This window comes from Dermacentor variabilis, unplaced genomic scaffold (genome assembly GCF_050947875.1).
Source record: "Dermacentor variabilis isolate Ectoservices unplaced genomic scaffold, ASM5094787v1 scaffold_12, whole genome shotgun sequence".
Taxonomy (NCBI): Eukaryota; Metazoa; Arthropoda; class Arachnida; order Ixodida; family Ixodidae; genus Dermacentor; species Dermacentor variabilis.
Window position 1 is genome coordinate 48693629 of NW_027460280.1, and position 17360 is coordinate 48710988.

General features: G+C 44.2%; 1 protein-coding gene across 10 annotated transcripts in view; it reads left to right on the forward strand.

Moving 5' to 3' along the window:
• LOC142566078 (uncharacterized) overlaps nucleotides 1–17360 on the forward strand; it is a 47055-nt gene that overhangs the window by 28852 nt on the left and 843 nt on the right. For 7 of the 10 annotated variants that reach the window (XM_075676825.1, XM_075676823.1, XM_075676821.1 and 4 more), the window contains exons 6-8: nucleotides 1174–1191; nucleotides 7578–7681; nucleotides 8191–8321. In XM_075676825.1, the coding sequence (XP_075532940.1) occupies nucleotides 1174–1191; nucleotides 7578–7681; nucleotides 8191–8321 (253 nt within the window). Of the gene's footprint in view, nucleotides 1–1173; nucleotides 1192–7348; nucleotides 7501–7577; nucleotides 7682–8190; nucleotides 8322–17360 lie in introns of those variants that run through there. The other 3 variants (XM_075676822.1, XM_075676824.1, XM_075676829.1) reach the window with 2 other exon arrangements.

The following is a 17360-nucleotide window of genomic DNA, read 5'->3' on the forward strand; positions in this document are numbered from 1 at the left end:
AAGGGGATGGCAAGAGACATCACCATCATCGCTCTTCAGAACCTTCACATAGAAAACTGCTTTGAAATTTCTTTTCAGGCACAATTTGTGGTGCACAATTCTATGGCAGTGAAAAAAACGCAATGAACATGACTTCGATTTTTGACTCATTCTTTCACACTTTGTTTTGGCCTTGGCTCAGCTATTTCTTTTTTTCGCCTTCTTGCTTTGCGACTGGCTTGATTTGTAAAGTTTTGTCACCGAGGACAACCTGTTGCAAGAATTCATCGTTGTACCCTGAAGTTTTCCATTTGTTGCAACATTCTTTTAATCATGGCTTTTTAAAAAAATTTATTTATTACATACTGCAGACCCTTGGGTCCAAGCAGGTGGGTAGTGTTAAAAAACAGTCATAATACAAAAAACGACAGTACAAACTGTTTCAAGAAATAACATAGTTAATGAAGCGCAAAATGTCAACAATGGAATCTGTTTAAAGGTTAGTGTAATAAGATATAATACAACTGAGTACAAAACAATGACGGAATCTGTTTCTAGATTAGTGCAATAATAGCACTACAATAACAGATGTGAAATGGTGCAACAGTGATACTTCGGTGTGGTAGGAGAGACTAAGAAGATGTCTGGATTAATTCATTCCAATCTGAGACCGTGTGCGGAAAATAGGAATACTTATAAGTGTCAGTTCTAGCAAAATAAGGTGTTAAAGAGTTAGGCTGATGGTGCCTTGTGGGTCTGGTTAGTAAGGCTGATAGATACGGTGATGGATCTATCGCAAGTTTATGGTTAAGAAGTAGTGAAAGGAAGTCAATTCGGAACTGTTTTGGGCACGTTTTAAGAAGGGGAATGTCATTGGCTATCATTATTTCGGATGGAGAGTCAGTTCGTGAGAGTTTGTTATAAATAAACTGGACTGCTTTCCTCTGTATTCTTTCAAGACACTTAATGTTTATTTGAGTATACGGGCCCCATACTGCACTGGCGTATTCTAATTTGGGTCTGATTAAGGAATAATAACATAGTAGTTTAACATTGCTTGGGGTGGTTCGAAGTTTGTTTCAGAAAGCAGAGCTTTCGAAAGGCAGATGAACAAATATTGCTAACATGTATATTACAGGATAAATTAGTTGTTCGTGTAACACCTAAGTATTTGTAATTGTCGACTTTTTTCAGAGACAACGGGCCAAGTCTGTAAGTAAAAGACAGAGGTGTTTTTTTTACGTGTTATAGGAAGGAAAACAGTTTTGTCGCTGTTAACAACCATCCCCGAATCTTTGCACCACTTCATTATGTTATTCAAGTTGTTATTGAGCTCAATCTGATCATCGGAACAAAAAATTTCTTTTAACAAAACACAGTCATCTGGAAACAGCTGTATTTGCACACCAGGAGTTATTACATTTATAATATCGTTAATATAAACCAAGAAGAGCAGGGGGCCAAGTACACTACCCTGTGGTACCCCTGACGTGACTGGGAGACTTCCATAAAGCTGTCCTCCAATGTCAGTGTGTTGCTTCCTGTTAGTCAGGTATGCGGAAATCCAGTTGACATCAGGGATGCCAAGGATTCTAAGCATTAAAATTAGTTTATCATGTGGGATCTTATCAAAATCTTTACTAAAGTCAGGCTTTTGCTCAGGAGTCGGCACTATCAGCATCATCTTGGTACTAACCTTTTTGATATCCAAATTTTCAGTCAAAATCCAGCGGACTGAGAGCTTTCCCGAGCAAAGTTCTTCTGATGTCATTCTAACAGTCATTCGGCAGCCACAGAGCACAAAAGAATGCACACAATCTATGTTTTACTTTCGCATGAGGTGAAGGGCCGTCCTTGGGTGGTATTTTCGAGCAATCACTTTCAGAGATAGTTTAATTTTCATTACATTTTGCATGACTCGGAACTGAACACGTTCATATATAAGGGCGACAATGTTTCTGGCTCTGTGCCAAGATCACTCTCTTCGCACTATGCCAAAAGGATTGTCGACCATATACTTTGACGCGTGAAACTATCTCCGAAAGTTATTGCCCGAGAATACTGCCCCAGATCCTGTTTCATCCTTGGGGTTTTCATGGCCTTCCTGAATATGCTAGGCTGGGGTAGCTTGTGTATGATGTTGCAACAGATAATGGAAGCATTTTCAACATGGAATTATTGATTGCACAAGCAACACAATGTATGGTACTGCGGCATGAAATGGACACTATTTATTGGCATGCACAATTGAAAGACCCTCTTTACTTTGCTTTTGCTAGCTTGTCAATTTGTAGCATGGTTCACTTAAGCTAACTTCACATCTGCACTGACGTTAAGCAAGTTGTGATACTTGCTTTTCAAGTAAGCAAGTCTTGAAATTGCATGTCGCATGCATATGTAGTCAAAAACTGTTAACAGCAATCCTACAGATTTTTCATAGAGCAGGGGAAACATTTCGGTTGTCTTCAGTCAAAATGTTTCGACATCAGCAGTGGCAAATTTTTCCTTCACAACAGCATATTCTAGAAGCTCCATCAGCTCATTTTCAGCATCGGCACTTTCATGAGTGAAGCAAGTACATCTGCCTAAAAAGGGGCCACAAGCTATGTGTCTGTAGCAGACCCTGGGAAGTAACTCATTAGGCACCTGAGTGTGCTCACTTGTGTCATTACTGTATCTTTGTCAGCTGCGGATATTGTCCCAGTTACTGCGAAGTCACTCAGCAACTTAAACGGAGAATATTTACCTCTTCCCACACGACTTGGCCAACCTTGGATGCTTCCGACAGAAGCCCTTCACTTTGTCGCCGGACTATACAACATTACTCCCAACCCCTTGCATGCTGGGCATAGGTGATTGAGCTGCTCAAACATGTAACATTGATAGGCAAGCTTAGTGAGTAATAAAGGGTTTTCAAAGGCTCTCGCAACCCCTTTTCATCTGATATAAAAATGCTCACACCCTCCCGGAACTCAAAAATCTTGGTCAGCACTTTTCCGCACTGCAGCGAACATACCTCGATGTGTGGGAGTAGGTGCTGGTGTTCTGAACTCAACTTTTCGCAAAGCACTTCGAAAAGGTGACTGGCCTTAAGCCTTGCTTTGATGCAGTTCACAACCTTGACGACATTCTGCATCATGCTCACTAGCTCTTGCCTCAGTTCCTTTGATGACGTTACCTCCCTGTGCACCGTACAATGCATAAATACGACTGAACTGGTCACTTTCTTGACAAGGACTAGTAAATATGCTTATCAGCCAACCATTCTCTAGGCACGATCAGTGCAAACTCGAACACACAAATACTCACTAAATCCATGTTGAACAGCAACAACAATAAAAGAAACTTTTAAAGGTGTGAAAGAAATACCGTAAAAAGCCGTGTTTAATACAAACCCGCATATAGTCTGAGGTGAAATTTTGGGGAGGCGAAGTGCGGAAAAAAAGTTTTATCCACGTATAAAACAAGCTAGGAAAACTCCAGCAAAACATGTAAATTGCACTCTGCACTTCAATCACCGTCTTCCTCAGCTGTGCTCTCTTCGGATAGTTCCTTGTCGGATATATCTTCCCAGAAGTATTCATCCTCTGCAGATTCGACCGCGTTTGAGATATCGCACCTCTTCAATGCGCGATGCACAAGGTCCTCTTGTATGCTGACCCATGCCTCCACAATCCACTTGCATAGCATGGTTGGCGAAGCCCGCTTCAGCCGCCCGGTCGGCATCACTGCAAGCTCACCTGAGTGCATCCAATCTGCGTAACACCGCCTGACTGCGTCCTTGAACGGCTTGTTCACGCAAACACCTAAAGGCTGCAGCTGAGACGTCATTCGACCCGAGATAATGCCGAGTTCAGTGCCGGATTCGCGCAACAGCCTCTTCACTGAGTCGGCCAAATGGCAACGAAATGCGTCCAGAACGAGGATGGACAGGAACGACAACAGTGCACAGGGCTGCCTACACCAGACGGACTCTATCCAGTCGAGCACAAGATTCTCGTTCATCCAGTCTTTTTCATGGCATCTCACGACCACATTTCTTGGCAGCTTCTCACCTTTAGGCACTGTATTGCACTTGGAAGACAACATAGAGCGGGAGCTCGCATCTGTCTGCCGTACATGACAATGTGACGGTAACTCGCGTTTTCTCATTGCCAGTGGACCAGACATAAACTTGTTTAGAGCCCTTTTCGTGCACGTTGAGGAGCGATGGCATGTCCAGATAAACCGGCGTTTGGTCAGCATTGCCGACTTGCCCTAGCTGGAAGTTCCTAGCTGGAAGCTTCCTCACGTTCCGCTGCACACGAAAAGGGCTTCCTTCTGTCGATGCCATCCACGAATGCTTCCCTCGTTGACGCCAAAATGCCTCCTGGTCGCACTGTTGCCGATGTCCTGTGTAGCTAAAATAACTTTTCTCTTGAAAGCAGCCGAGTACTGTTTTCGTGGTCCGGACATCTTGGTCCAATGCGGAATAAAAAAGATGCACTTCCAGAAGCGTGGTTTGCACGTGTGCTGCCAAGGTGCGCACTCAGCAATAAAGAAACGATGCTGTAGTCACGCAGCAATGACGAAACCAAAACTTCTAGCCCAAATTTCTTGCAGAAATATTTGTTCGGATCCACATATAGTACGAGGCAAAAATTTGGGACGCTAATAATAGGAAAAAGAACCTTGTATTATACGTGGGTTTTTTTTGGTATTGCCCTTTTGGTGTCATTTTGAGCTCTTTTCACAATAGCAACTTTGGATGATGACCAAGTTGTCCATAAAATTCACAATAACGATAAGGTGTGAGCTGCTAAACATGTCGCAGCTCTCATCCACGGCAAGAGAAAACTTGCCGGTGAATTTCGGTTTTTCAGTTATCTGGCTTTGCGCATCAGACGCCTTTTCACTCACTCTTCATGCATCCATGTCATTTGAGCATAGTATACTTTCGAATTTTTTCACGGTGCGTGTTTACGATGACGGTGCCAACAAGTTGTTTCATGCAAGGCATGATCAGTGTCTCGCAGGTGATGCGAGGCTTCATCTGTTTCGCTACATGGTATCTAATGATGTAGCTTGCTTTTGCTGCTGCTGAAGAGCTCGCCAGTTGGATGAATAGAAGTTTCGTACATTAATGTCTATGAAAATGACTTGGATTGAATGCAGCAACAATAAACAGTCTGCAGGCACGTTCACAATGGCACTTGGCATAGGTACCAATGGTACGTAAGGCACTAAAGCCGCAAAATGGCCAACTAACAAAACATAATTTTACAGTTCTACACCTGCTAATGCACCAGCTGTCACAATCAGAGCATGCGGGAAACTAGCAGACTTGCCACTGCCAATTGACGAATAAAGCAAAATTATTGGCAGCCTCTTATAAAACTGGCTAACTATAGAATTTTCGGGGGGAGTTATCGAGTTCCTCTGGCTGCAGTTTGTTTCTTCAAGGAAGTTGAGGTCCTCGTCTTGATAGGCCAGCTGCTTTCGCCAGAGGTGGCAGGCTAGCTTGGTTGGCACGAGGGAGCATTGTGCAAGTGCTTTGCTCTACAGAATGCATTGCAGTTTGCCACTGATTTATGCAAACCCAAACTTCAGGAAACTATCTTTGTATCCTCGTACCTTCGACATTCCAATGGCATGTGGTGTGTGTCACACCATGCGCTAGCATAACAAGATTGTCAACATGGACCTTGTTAACACTACCAAGAGGAAGGGGTCTTGGTATGTGCAGAGTGCTTTATGGCCGGTCGGTATGGCGTCGTAGTAGCAGCAGTATTAATGATGATAGTGGCTTCCCTTCTGATTAGCATGGTGGCAAGCGCTACCTTGCGTATTGTTGCGAAAGGTGCGATGCACCGCACACTCTACTTTTGAATTCAATATGGGCGCAATTTGCAGTAAGCGCACATGGGGTTTGCACATAGAGTTTCTCACTACATTACCTAGAGGGAAATCTGGAGCTGCTTCGCTGTGGTATGCATGGGAATGCCGGTATATTGTGACTTTGGATTGGCATCGTTCTTGGAGAGCCAGTCAAGCACCATTCCATCTGTCACAATGATTAATTTTCTACTAGGACAGCACATAAAAAGCTGTTTTAGCTTTATTATTGCACAAAAACATGTTTTGTTTAACTATGAGAACCTGTTGTTGATTGTAAAATTATATGAAACATAAAAAGTATCAGTGGGCCGCTAAAGTTGGAAGACAAACGACAAGATTCGTGCTCACTTTGGAAATGTTTGTTGTCTGTTCTTGCTTTTCTTCGCTTGGTTATGCATTGTAGGTGAGTAAACTTCACTTAAAGATGTAATATGCGTGAATGGAAACATTTTGTGAAGATTTTACTTTAAGAACGCGTTATTTTTGTAGCCATATCCATGTTTTAGACAAAGCCTCTTACAACACCAGCCAACACAAGCCTCGCAGACACATATACCGTCATTCCCATGACGGCACAGCGCCCCTTAGGAAATTCCCATAGACGGTGGGGTCAGATTTCCCTCTTGGTGTTATAGTGAGAAACTCTATGGGTTTTCAGTAAGAACCACTGCTTTAAGACATCCTCTCCTTAGGCCTTTTGCAACATTTGAATAATTTCTGCACCATTCTTGCTAAATTTCATAAAAAATTTGATGTTGATCTTTTGTTCCGTCTGTTCGTCGATCTCTTATTTCGACGAAGACTAAATATGGTTGCACAAAAAGTGCATGTATAAGATTCTGCCTTATCATACAGCAGGCTCGTACCAGAGATCAGCGTGGTACTTGCGAGTGGAGAGAGTGGTGCCACTACACCTTGTCCCATTTTTTCGCTGACTCGCTGCATGCACTTTTGGTACATGGCTGTGTTCTTGCTAGCACCCTTCTAATGGAAAGTTAAGTGTAGCTGTCGCAAGCCACTGCAAGGCAGGTACATGCAATTGTATGTGTACTGCGCCATATTTTAGCCTTAGTCTTCACCATGGAACAAATTTTCACTCTGCAGTGTGATGAATGGTTATGGTTGTCAACATTAATAACCATGAGAGTAAATAGCCTGAGTGTCTTTTATGAAGGAAAAAAAAAAGTTTTACCTCCAATTTCAGTGTAGCCGTCATTGTATGCCACTCAAATATCTCACCTATCTTTTTTCTGAATTGCACAACACAGTGTGAGTCAAACCATTGACCATTTGGGTTTTAGAATAGCAACACAGCTGCAATGACATCACCTTTTCCAAAACTGCTGCTTGTTGTTATGTTTTACTTTTAAAATGAGGAGTCTCCTAAACTTTCACACTAGGAAGGTGACAAACTGTTAGTGGGCATGAAACAGTAGTAATGAACTTGAATGCTTCTTCTTTAGCTGGTAACTTCTCTGCGCAATTTCCCCAGGTACAGGAGGAAGAAAGAAACGCCAGAAAATGTGGCATCAAAACCTGGGCAATTTTTGGGCCTTGTTGGGATCCTTTGGAAAAAAACGAAGGTGGAATCATGGGTTTTGAGCCAACTTGGCTTCATTCTGCATATCCCTGACTCTTGCTAAGGTGGGGCAGTGAGTGTGGGAAGGCATTTGATGTGGAACAATAATTGTTTATCAAGATAGATGCTTGGAATTTTTCAGCTTGGTGGGCTTGGCAAGGTCAATGTCCCTTTGATGTCAGACTTCACGAAGAAGATCTCAAAGGACTACAATGTACTGCTCGAAGATTCTGGAACTGCATTGAGGTGGGTGTCTTGTGTGCACAGATGTTGAAAGAAAATGATTGAATTTCAATTATGTAAAGACCTGCAGTCACAAACTTTCTTGGCTATTAACTGTGCCCCACTTAAATGTAGCCACGAGGGTGATCTCCGGCAACTTCTCAAATAAAGAAGGTCCTGTGATAATGGGAACTGGATGCTGGCCTGCAGAATGAGAAATGGATGTCCAACCAACTTGGCCATGGGAGGTTGCCAATAACTGCTGTGAAAAAACTTTTGAGAACCTTCCTGGAAGCATCGCTTAATGTCTGGCAAACTAGAATGGTGATGTTCCTTCCTCAAGTGTGTCTCTCACGCTTAAAAATTTCACGGCCTTGTGAGCCTGCCAGGAAGGCTGTTTATTTCAAGTGCTGTTGAAGGTATTTCTCATTTTACATACCTACCAAATATAGCTTATTTTGGGGCTGCTGTGTTGATAGATTTGACAGCTTATGGAATATTATGTTCATGATTAATACGTGCTTTTCTTGCAGGGCATCTTTCATCATTGATACCAAGGGCATGATTCGTCAGGTTACAATCAATGATGTGAACTTGTACAGATCAGTGGACGAGTCGCTTCGATTATTGAAGGCGCTGCAGTATGTTGAAAAGCATGGTGCAGGTGAGACTGCTTCTTTTTCTTTTTGCTTCTTTCATTTCCTTTCTTTTTTGCTTTTTGAGCTTTTGGGGGAAGGGCTTAGTTCCTTTGTGCCAGTGTATTTTAGAGGCTGTCAAATTTGCACCTGGTGCTAACTTTGCAGAAAGGACGTGTCTAAGCCTCCTTTAAACTTGTACACAGAGTACTATCATTGACATATTCTCACTCCGCGGGATCGAATCCCGGCCACGGCGGCCGCATTTCAATGGGGGCGAAATGCGAAAACACCTGTGTACTTAGATTTAGGTGCACATTAAAGAACCCCAGGTGGTCGAAATTTCCGCAGTCCCCCACTACGGCGTGCCTCATAATCAGAAAGTGGTTTTGGCATGTAAAACCCCATAATAATAAAAAAGGACATATTCTCACTCTTTTTTTCTTTAATAGGTACCGTAAAAACTGGACTATAGGTCGGACCGGAATATAGGTCGATCCCCCCCAACTAACGAATTCTAAAAATGAAAAAAATATCCTTTTCAATGGCAAAGGTACTGAAAGACACCCTTACCTTGAAACAAATGCGACTCATGCACAATAGTGACAGTATTTATTTAAATGCTGCTCGCATGTGCACCCAGCCAATTTTTAACAGTATCGCGCGACCATCGCCCCGTGTGCTTGTCAGCACCTTATTAACGGCGCTGAGCGGCGAAACAAATGAGATACGCACATGTGTACACGTGCGTTTACTTTCACTATTTCGCCACTCTGTGCCGTGATGATAAGGTGCTGACAAACACGCGGGTCGATGGTCGTGCGATACGGTTAAAGATTGGCCGGGTGTACAGTACACAGAAAAGCACGAAGTGCTCAAGCGCTACTCCGAATCAGAGCAACGTCTTTGATCAGAGTCGTCCGAACTAGAGTCGGATGACGAATGCTTCTCGCTGCCCAGTCCAGAGGCGTGCGCAATCTCTACCGCTTTCAAACGTATGCATTCGGCAGTCACAGGCAGCGATCTTACACGCAGCTCTCGGACGATCTCTGCAACCTTGTCTTCCAGTTCTGCGGTCCACCCACGGAATGACGTTTTCTGTTGGTTTGCTGCTTCTGCCTCCGCCAGTACTGAATGCTCTTTTCGGATACTCCAAATTCGTGCTGTGCCGTGAGGTTGCTGCGGGCTTCCGCGCACTCAATCGCCTTTTTCTTGAAGGCGACGGTGAGTTGCTGTCGGCGTCCGCTCTTTTGAAACAAAATGTGAAAAAGCAGCCTTTAACCAATATAACTTTGCGACAGTGTAAACGCGAATTGGCGGTTCCACAATGTCGCCACGCCGCCACAGAACACCTATACAAACTTACAACAAACTATACAAACGCCGCGCTACTGCTGATGGCGATGGCGAGGGCGGCTCTTTACTTCCTCCGCCCATTGTTGCAAGACTTACGTAGTTTTTCTGCCAATGTCCGGTATATAAGACGAGGGTCGACTTTTCGCAATGGTTTTTTGAAAAAAAGTTCGACTTATATTCCGCTTTTTACGGTATCATCCAGTGATAATGGTATGAAGCTCCAATTTATGCAGTGTACAAAAAATAACTAGTTATGTCTTCTTATAATTGAACCTGTTCCAAATGTGTGCCGAGTGCAGCATGCTTGGTGCTCAGTGACATAGTGGTCAGAGACGCTGATCACATGGTATCACAACTTTTGATGTGTGCACCAGTCTCGGACAGCACTGTGTCGCTAAAGCCATGCAGACATCTGCTACACCACCAGATCGATAATTTCCACACACCCCATTCTATATTTCCTTGCATTCTACTCTAGATTAGAGGGTTCTTCTATGTTGTTTCTCTGGGTGCGTAGTGTGTCCTCTTCCTTATTTGCCTCTTCCTTGTGGCTTCCCTTGCTCTACTTCAAATGCTTGTTAACTATTTCACCATGTGATGGCCTTTCCTTTGTTTTCTTGGCCAAATTGTGCCGAGAGCAGTCCTCTGTGTCATCCTGCTCTAAAATGGCATTTTAGTGAAAAATTGCACCAAGCCTGCACTGAAGAAGCATAAGGGCTGCCTCGCTAGTAAAACATTAAGCCGTTATTAAAGTGGGCTATCATCATCATCATGGAGTGAACCAAACGGATATAGTTGATGCCATCGGTCCTCCATTTGCGGTTTTCGCCGTTTTGTTGCATTTCTCTCTGGTGGAGGTTCTAATGTTCTGCCTCTGTGTGGTCTTGTTTGTACTGCTTGTGGTGCATTTCTGTATTCCTCGTACTACTGGGGTGCTGTGGTGCGGAGATCACTCAAGGAGCCTGTTAGATGAAAAAGTATCTTCAAGTAATGTTCAATTGCACATTGTTTAGCATTATTGTCGGCAGTGCTACTTTAGAGATACCTTGTAGTAAGCCCTCTCAGCCATTGGCTGGGAAGAGAAGGAAGAAAAAGAGGGAAAGACGGAGAGGTTAGCAACAGCTGGCTATTGATTTGCTATTGGTGTGGATCTTCCTTTCAAAAACCCTGCAAAATAGGATGAGCAGATCCCATGGTTGTTTAAACAGATTTCACATGACCCAATGCACAATTATGCAGGAGATACATTGCATGTTAGGAGTAAAAAAACTTAAAACGTCTTCACTGTAATTTGTTTAGTCAACACGTCCTGTAGGGCATGGCCTTCCTTAGACGTCCTTGCTTTGCGATCTTTTTTATTTTTTGCTTGCTTGAAATGCGGGGAACATGTAGACTCCTGCTGCAAGTTCAAATAGTGAAAGCGGCTTACACAGCGATATGCGCACACAGAAAGGCAGTGTATTAAAAATTCATGTAACTTTTGATCCCGAATGCCGCATTGTTACTCATAAAGCTGGCTATGCCATATTTGGTGACTGTTTCATTTAATGTTGAGTCCATATGGGTATATAGATACATATATTTCTATGCTGCACCACATCAGCTTTTTGCGTGCACCAAAATCTACGCCGAAAGGTCAGATGGCTGGTCTACCACTGCATTATGCCGTATTCAGCATGAGCACACTGGCACTTGTGTGCCTGACAGGTATTGTGATTTTGTCATAAATGACCGATCTTAAGAGCTTGTTTACAGTTGTTGAATTGATGCCAATAATTTTATGACTTTTGATTTACATCCACTTGAGAGCACAGTTAATTTCAAAAGAATACAAATGCAGTTGGAATCATTTTCAGAGGCTAGATTATTTGGACGTGCTTAAACCACCACTCGCTCTTTAGAACGAATTTACGTGGGCTATTATTTTTTTCAAGGTCTGATCGGTCCTAATACGAAAACTACAGTGAAAATCAAAACAGTTTTGTTTGGAACATGTGGATACTTTCCAGCTACTTCTTTACATAGTCACTACTCAGATTGAGACATTTGTCGTAGCGTGGGACCAACTTTCCTATACCCTCGTTATAGAAGGCAGCCAGCTGTGCTTTCAGCCTATTCTGTACGCTGGTCTGCAGCTCGTCTGAGTCAAACTCCTGTACTCCTAGCTAGCATTTCATGTGAGCAGAGAGATGGTACCGTAAAAACCTGCGTATAATACGAGTGTTCTTTTTTTTTCCTATTATTAGCGTCCCGAATTTTCGCCTCAAACTATATGCGGATCTGAACAAAAATTTCAGTCAGAAATTTGTGCTAGAAGTTATGGTTTCGTTATTGCTGCGTGGCTACGGCTTGGCTTCCTTATTGCTGCATGGCTACGCTTGGTTTCGTTCTTGCTGCATGACTGCAGCATTGTTTCTTTATTGTTGAGCGCGCACCTTGGCAGCACACGTGCAAACCACGCTTCTCGAAGTGCATCTTTTTTATTCCGCATTGAAGGTCCAAGATGTCCTGACCACGAAAACTACTCGGCTGCTTTCAAGAGAAAGGTTGTTTTAGCCACACAGGACATTGGCAACAGTGCGACCGGGAGGCAGTTTGGCGTCAACGAGGGAAGCATTCGTGGATGGCATCGACAGAAGGAAGCCCTTTTCGTGTGCAGCGGAACGCAAAGAAGCTTTTGCAGCCCAAACAGTGGGACATTCCCGGAAATCGAACTTGCCCTGACAGAGTTGGTACGCCAACAGCGAGCCGCGCCTTTGGCTGTGAGCGTGGAGCTTATGCAGGCAAAAGCTAAGGAGCTTGCAAGAGAAAAAGGGCTACCAAGCTCCGCCTTCAAAGCTAGCAAGCACTGGATTTATCGCTACATGTGCCGTGGTGGATTTTCCTTATGCCGCCGAACTTCGATTTCGCAAAAGTTGCCCGAATCGCTCGAAGAGCTGCTTGTAGCATTTCAGCACCACGTTATTTCACTGCGCAAGTCCAAGAACTTCCAGCTAGGGCAAGTCGGCAATGCTGACCAAACGCCGGTTTATCTGGACATGCCATCGCTCCTCAACGTGCACGAAAAGGGCTCTAAACAAGTTTATGTCTGGTACACTGGAAACGATAAAACGAGAGTTAGCGTCATGTTGTCGTGTACGGCAGACGGACGCAAGCTCCCGCCCTATGTCGTCTTCAAGTGCAAGACAGTGCCTAAAGGTGAGGAGCTGCAAAAAAATGTGGTCGTGAGATCCCATGAGAAAGGCTGGGTGGACGAGAATCTTATGCTCGACTGGATAAAGTCCGCCTGGTGTTGGTGGCCTGGCACACTGTTGTCATTCCCGTCCATCCTCCTTCTGGACGCATTTCGTTGCCATTTGGCCGACTCAGTGAAGAGGCTGTTGCGCGAATCCGGCACTGAACTCGGCATTATCTCGGGTCGAATGACGTCTCAGCTGCAGCCTTTAGATGTTTGCGTGAACAAGCCGTTCAAGGACGCGGTCAAGTGGTGTTACGCAGATTGGATGTGCTCAGGTGAGCCTGCAGTGACGCCGACAGGGTGACTGAAGCGGGCTTTGCTAGCCACATTGTCCAAGTGGATTGTGGACGTATGGGCCAACATACAAGAGGACCTTGTGCATTGAAGAGGTGCGACATCTCGAACGCGGTCGAATCTGCAGAGGATGAATACCTCTCGGAAGATATATCCGACAAGGAACTATCCGAAGAGAGCACAGCTGAGGAAGACGGTGATTGAAGTGCAGAGTGCAATTTAAATGTTTTGCTGGAGTTTTGCTAGCTTGTTTTATACGTGGATAAAACTTTTTCCGCACTTTGCCTCCCCAAAATTTCACCTCAAACTATATGCGGGTTCGTATTATATGCAGGCTTTTACGGCAATCAGAGGGAGCCAAGTCCAGGCTATACAGTGGGTAATCAAACACTTCCCATCGAAAACACTGCAAGAGCATCTTTGTTCCAGCTGCATTGTGCAGCCATGCATTGCCATGGAGAAGGACAATGCCTGATGACAATATTCCTCTTCTCTTGTTATGAGTTGCTTTCGTAGGCATTCAAGAGTCACGCTGTACGAGGCTGCAGTGATGGTTGTGGCACGTTCTGTGAATTCCATCAAGAGAATACCATTTCTGTCCCAGAACATAGTAGCCATATACTTTCTGCTGGAGAAGGTTTGCTTGAACTTTGCTTTCGGGGAATCGAAATGCATCCACTGTTTAGATTGCTCTTTTGTTTCTTCAGTTTCGAAAGGGACCCATGTCTTATCCCCTGTGACGGTTTTATTCAAAAGATCTCCTTCATCATGGTAGTGCTGGAGAAACGTTAAGACTGCACCCTTTCGCTGTGTTTTGTGGTGGTTGGTCGGCATGGCAGCTTGAGAACTCGCCTTGCACAGCGTTTGCTGTACTGGAGTCTCACTCACAAGGTATAGAAAGCTGACCGTGAAATTTTGGGAAACGAATCACTCAACACAGAAATTGTGAACCGTCGGTTTTCTCGAATCGTGTGATCCACTCGCTGAACAAGATCATCGGATGGGACTCACTTCCTTCCCTCCCAATTGCGTCATGAATGTCTGTGCGTCCTGCTTCGAAGTTCCTGTACCATTGCCGCACTTTGCTGTCCCTCATGAAAGTGTTTCCATACACATAACTCATTCCTCAATGAATCGCGGCTGCATTGCACACCTCAGCATGCAGAAATCCAATGACAACACACACTTCAGACTTAGCAGGAGACTCTATTGTTCGACGCTTGTTTATGTGCTCACTGCTCGCACAGAATTGACAACTGCAACTTCAAGTGATCGATCAGCAAACCAGAAACACTGCACAACACATCTGCGCACAGCGTCATTGGATTTTCACTGCAGTTTTTATTTCACTACCGATCGAACCTAGAAAAAAAAAAAGTTACCCTCCTAACAACGTACCACCGTGCATGGCCAAGAGTAGTATGGACACAAAGAAGCCTCACTGCACAGACACCCACAGGAATCTTATCTGTCAACGAACACACATGCAGTAAGGTACAGCAGCAGTACTCTTGGACGATCAGTTTCAGAGATAGTTTCACTTTCGTGTGACTCGGCACTTGGCACTCCGAAATGTGCAGCCGACTGTGCTTATGGCACAGCCCGGTAGTGCTGTCAGCTGCATACACAGACAAAGTCCGTGCCCAGTCGAGTGAAACCTCGCGAAAGTGAAACTGTTTCCACAAGTGATCGCCTGATAATGCGTCCTGGGACAGTGACGCGCTGCACACAAATTGCACAGGACAATTGGCACCACGCCGTACTAGGGGGTGGGGGGGGTGTAGGTGTCCACTAGGTAGACACAGACACCACCACCCCCCTTCCAGGTTCTTGCATTTCAGTGAAGTGGTGTCGGTTTTGCTGAGTAGCAGATTACTACATACGCAAACTTCCGCGTCAGGGAAATTGGGATGAGTTGTCCACACAGCTGCCATGTCTACTGCTGTGTTCCTTGCCAAAGTTTCAAAATGCTTTGGTAATGCGTTTGCTCTGTCACACGGTCGTGCAAGAGAGCCATAATTTGTTCAGTGCATTGGAAAAAAAAACCTTGTAGTGAATATTTTGCCAAACATCTACTGTAGCATCACATTCATTTCTTTATTGGTAGTGGCAGCACATGCCAAGAGAAGTAAATTTGTACTTGGCAGTTTGCGCATACTACTGTTTTGTGTGCAGTTGTGCTGTGTTGCTGCCAAGTTTGTATTAATGAGCTCCACTGGGTTACTCCTTTTTCTGAAAAAGGAATTCTGGGGTTGCCACTGCACACTGAACTTCTATAGCCTCTTTATATCTTTATCTGTTGCAACTGCCATGTTTCTCTACGACCATGTCATCTACGTAGACTTCATCATTCCTGAAATACCTTGCTCATTGCCTTTCTTTGCATTTGAAAAACTGCTGCAACTGAAGTTGCATACTCCACCCTGACAGAACAGTCCTTTTGGTCCTTTTTTATCCTTCATCTCTTAATCCAGCAACAGCTGATTATAGGCGTATGCTTGACATTCTGAGAACCGTCTTGCCGGCAAAGTTCAAACAACTGCTCATATATGTTGAATGCTGCTGGCAGTCCCATTTTTATGTTTGGATTCACGATCTAAGTGTGGTACCAGAATGGTTTGCTGGTGTATAGTGCAGGCATTTTTTGCTGCGCTGTACCAGTCCACTTTTTTCTGGCAGCAGTGCAGTACTTTTCTTTTCATAAAGAATGTTGAGCATGCAGATGCAGAGGACACCTGCATAAAGGTTGTCGCAGATGTGTCATTCCATTGACGTAGCGGCATCTGCAGACACATGGCAAGGAACTTCTAGTTCTTAAATATTCAGAGCAGTTCATTTGAACTTTTTTTACAGCGAAGCTGTATACCTCTACCGTCCAATGAAATTTTTGTGTTGTTGGCGTGGTAAGCAAAAAATTCCCCATACATGGGCTGATCCCGGAAATAGTGCAATGCCGGGCCAACCCGCGGCGGAGGTGAAGCAGGCGTTAGCACTCCCCATACGTGGGCCAATTCCAAAGATAGTGCAATACCGGCCCGACTCGCGGCAGAGGTGAAGCAGGCGTTAAGCACTCCCCATACGTGGGCCGATCCCAAAGATAGTGCAATGCCGGGCCGACCTGTGGCAGAGGTGCAGTTCGCCGTCAAGGGGCCCATCTACACAGCTTTGCTGGTCATCCTTCTTCACAGAGTGGAAGGGTACTGATTTTTTTTGTTTTAGGAACTCCAGCTTTGTGGGCGTGTTGTCATGAAGAACGCCTTCACATTCTGACACTTTTTTCACGTGATGACAACTGAGGGCTTCAAAATTCGATGTTTTTTCAAATAAATCTGAATAAATTTTCTTACAGCAAGTGTTTTTTCGATTTTATCAGATTAATTAGGGAAGCAGAACGCTATATGTAGGATATAAAGCAAGTGTGTCCGATGTGTTGTTTTTAAATGTTTAGCTGTTGTTTTTAAAACCGTGCTGGTGTTCATGCACAGTTGTATCGTTACTTTATCCAGAATAAAATGCGGCTATCACAGTGGATTTTATGTATAGTGATATAGGCCTTTAAGGCTTATCTAGTTGGTGCACAACTGATGTGCAGCACGAAAAACTGGGCATGAGACTGCAGTACTGTACTTTCTTTTGCATGCGCACATATTCAGTGAGTGCACACTTTTGTGCTAAAACATTGCACAGCTACCTAGTGGCATGCAACTCCACAGCTTCAAACACCTTGAATGGCCATGCACAAGTTTTGGTATTGTCATGAATGCTGAAATAGGGTCTGTTGAATTTATCCTGCACATTGTGACCTAGTTTCTTGCAGTTCAGTGCCATTTTCATGCTTGTACACAACAGGCACGGCACTCCTGCAAGTGCAGGGAATGCTGTGAACTTGGTTTGCACGAAGCCTGCCAAATGAATAGTGACATGCAGACAATGTCATATTGCACTGGTAAAACAAATAGCTAGGTGCAGCACTTCCTGAACTAGCTCAAGCGCTACAGGTGAATGAAATGGGCTTATTGTGAAATTGACCACTGCAGGGTCCACGTCTTCGGGATGTTTCGGTAAATATTTATTTCAGCTGTCTGAAAAGCAAAAAAAAATATTGGGGACAAAATGTATACTTACAACATAATGTAAAAAATTGAAAGCAGTGAGCATGTCATGGAGTTCTGTAGTGCTT